The 2,476-nt window shown below is 56.3% G+C and overlaps 1 protein-coding gene across 1 annotated transcript in view; it reads right to left on the bottom strand.

Moving 5' to 3' along the window:
• Positions 1-295, bottom strand: part of CFL1 (cofilin 1) — a 3,625-nt gene extending 3,330 nt beyond the window's left edge. The window contains exon 1 of the mRNA XM_024749241.1: positions 139-295. Coding sequence (XP_024605009.1) covers positions 139-141 — 3 coding nt within the window. The 5' untranslated portion in view covers positions 142-295. The remainder of the gene's footprint in view (positions 1-138) is intronic.
• Between the last annotated feature and the right edge of the window lie 2,181 nt (positions 296-2,476).

Here is a 2,476-nt window from a genome sequence, read left to right as displayed (position 1 = left end):
CGCCCCTCAGCACGAGACCCTCATCCCGCCCGGGGAGCTGGGGGAGGGGATGCCGACGTCGCTCCCCCGTTCCCTTTAGCGCGCGCAGATGATCGACCCGCAGCCGCCTCCCCTCCGGCGCCATGGCCTGCCGCTCACCATGTTTCCGGAAGAGAAAAGGAGATAGCAAGGAGAGCCAGAAAAGACAAGAGCCGCTGCAGCTGCTGCCGGGATCCGACTGAACGCGGCCTCTCCCGGCCCCTTCCGTTTAGTACGAGCCGCACAATGAGGGGCGGGGCGGGCTTCCGGCGCTCCCCCCGCGGGCCGACGGGAAATGAAGTCCGAGGGTCCTGCGCCGTCTTCGGGCTCGCTGGGTAACAGAGTTTTTTTCACCTGACGGCCTCCCTGCTCCACGTTGCATCCTGGGAAATGTAGTTCAAAACAGCCGAGAGAGGCGGGGCTATGGCACGGAGAGCGCACCCGTTGGTCGAATTTCCCAGGAAATGCTCGGAGCTGAGCGAAGGCCTCGGCGTTGGGTAATATGACCTGAAAATGAGCCCCGACTTCGCGGCTCTCTACCTCGGAGGGAAACGGTTTTCCTAAGATCTATCTTGGCACAATCTGGATCCTTTGGTCTGAAAATTTTCAGTGAGTTAGTATTTTGGTTTTCCGAATTGAAGCACCTATTCATTGACCTGGAATCCAGCCCTAGAGCAAGGAGAATCGCTAGTATAAGGCACCTTCTATCCAATAAACATTTGTTAAGCATCCTCCATGTGTAAAGCCACTCTTGTCTACTGAGAAAAGGCCATATGCAACGTCAATAAAATAAGAGAAAAAAACGCAAGGGAAAGGCTACGAGGAAATCTTTGAAAATAGAGATTTGTACTTGTTTTTAGGGTGTTTGGCAAAATCATGAGGTAATAAGCCAAAATCATGAGACAGGGGTTTGTGCATTCAAGGATTATGTGCCTTTTACTAAACAGTGAAAAGCGGAAATAGATATTAAACCAAACTTGAGTCTCATTCTCGAGTTGGTAACCAGGCGTATGGTTAATTAGTACCGGCAGAAATTGAGACAGAAGCTCTGTGGGAGCATAACCTTCAAAAAAAGAAACTGGAGTGGGGGACTCCGGGAAGATTTCTTTGGCCTCGAACAAAGGCCATGCCCTCTTACTCTGCAGGAAGAGAAGACAGGGTCGCAAACAAGAGAATTGGGGGCGTTGATCCCATATGCAGAATAAAAGGTGTAAATGAAGAGCCAGAAGGCTGGGCTTCAGGACCCGGGGAGCGACTCCCGAGAGTGGGGTACGTCGCAGAGCATGCCGGGGGTTGTAGTCGGGGACCTTCCGCCGCATCGCCCACCAACCGAGCTCCCGGGAGCCTCAGGTGGGGGCCACAGCTCAACCGCCTCGCGCAAGCGGCCCTGACTGGAGAGGAGGCTGGCTCCACCTTTTTTGAGCTTCGGAGTTTCCTAGAGCAACGACGAGGGGGAGGGAGACTTCGCAGTTACCCTGGAGACGCGCTCCCGCCCGCCCCTAGCTGCGGGATGCCCTAGATGTCCTTATTAGGACATGAGGCTAAAGGAGGCGGGGCCAAACCGAACGCCCGCTGGAGGCTCCTTATAAGGCAGCGTCGGGCGGGAGGCGGGAGTGTGGAGCAGGCTGGGGGGGTGGTGAGGGATCGAGGCGGGGCGGAGTTTGAAGGGGCGGGCCTGGAAGCTCTGGCGCCCGCCTCTCCGCTCCTGTAAGGCCTCCGATCCGCACCTCGCCACTTCCGGTGTAGCAGATGAGGGCTACTCTAATTTACTGGCGAGACTCTCGTGCTCAACTGGGACCCCTCTGCATAGTTTAACCTCCCTAAGGGTCCCCCACCTCCAATGAGTCTCAAAAACGATGAAGTGGGCCTTCCCTGGTGGCGCAGTGGTTGAGAATCTGCCTGCCAATGCAGGGGACAAGGGTTCGAGCCCTGGTCTGGGAAGATCCCACGTGCCGCGGAGCAACTGGGCCCGTGAGCCACAACTACTGAGCCTGCGCGTCTGGAGCCTGTGCTCCGCAACAAGAGAGGCCGCGACAGTGAGAGGCCCGCGCTTGCCGCAACTAGAGAAAGCCCTCGCACAGAAACGAAGACCCAACACAGACCCCAAAATAAATAATTAAAAAAAAAAAAAGATGAAGTGTTTTCCCCTTATCCGGGCTTCTTACTCCCAGGCTGCTACCCCGAATCCAACAACGTGACCACTTCAGCCCCTCCCACGTATTCCGATGTCCAGTACCTCCTATTTGTTCCCTCTCTACTTGTCCTCTGTCCCCCTCTCCCCGTCCTGCGAGCTTTGGCCTTCCCTGCGTGTCCCCGACTTCGCGCCCCTCCCCCATGGAGGCCCCAGCTCGGGATCACCATTTCCTCGGAGGGTCTTTCAGCTGCTCTCGCGTTACCTTCGTGTCCTCATTCCCTGTACCCATTCCTAATGTCCCTCCGACAAAACTACCGGCAACCC

The sequence above is a fragment of the Neophocaena asiaeorientalis genome, unplaced genomic scaffold (assembly GCF_003031525.2).
Source record: "Neophocaena asiaeorientalis asiaeorientalis breed wild unplaced genomic scaffold, Neophocaena_asiaeorientalis_V1.1 scaffold43, whole genome shotgun sequence".
NCBI classification, from domain to species: Eukaryota; Metazoa; Chordata; class Mammalia; order Artiodactyla; family Phocoenidae; genus Neophocaena; species Neophocaena asiaeorientalis.
Note: the sequence above shows the minus strand (reverse complement) of the source record. Positions and strands in the feature narration are given on the sequence as shown.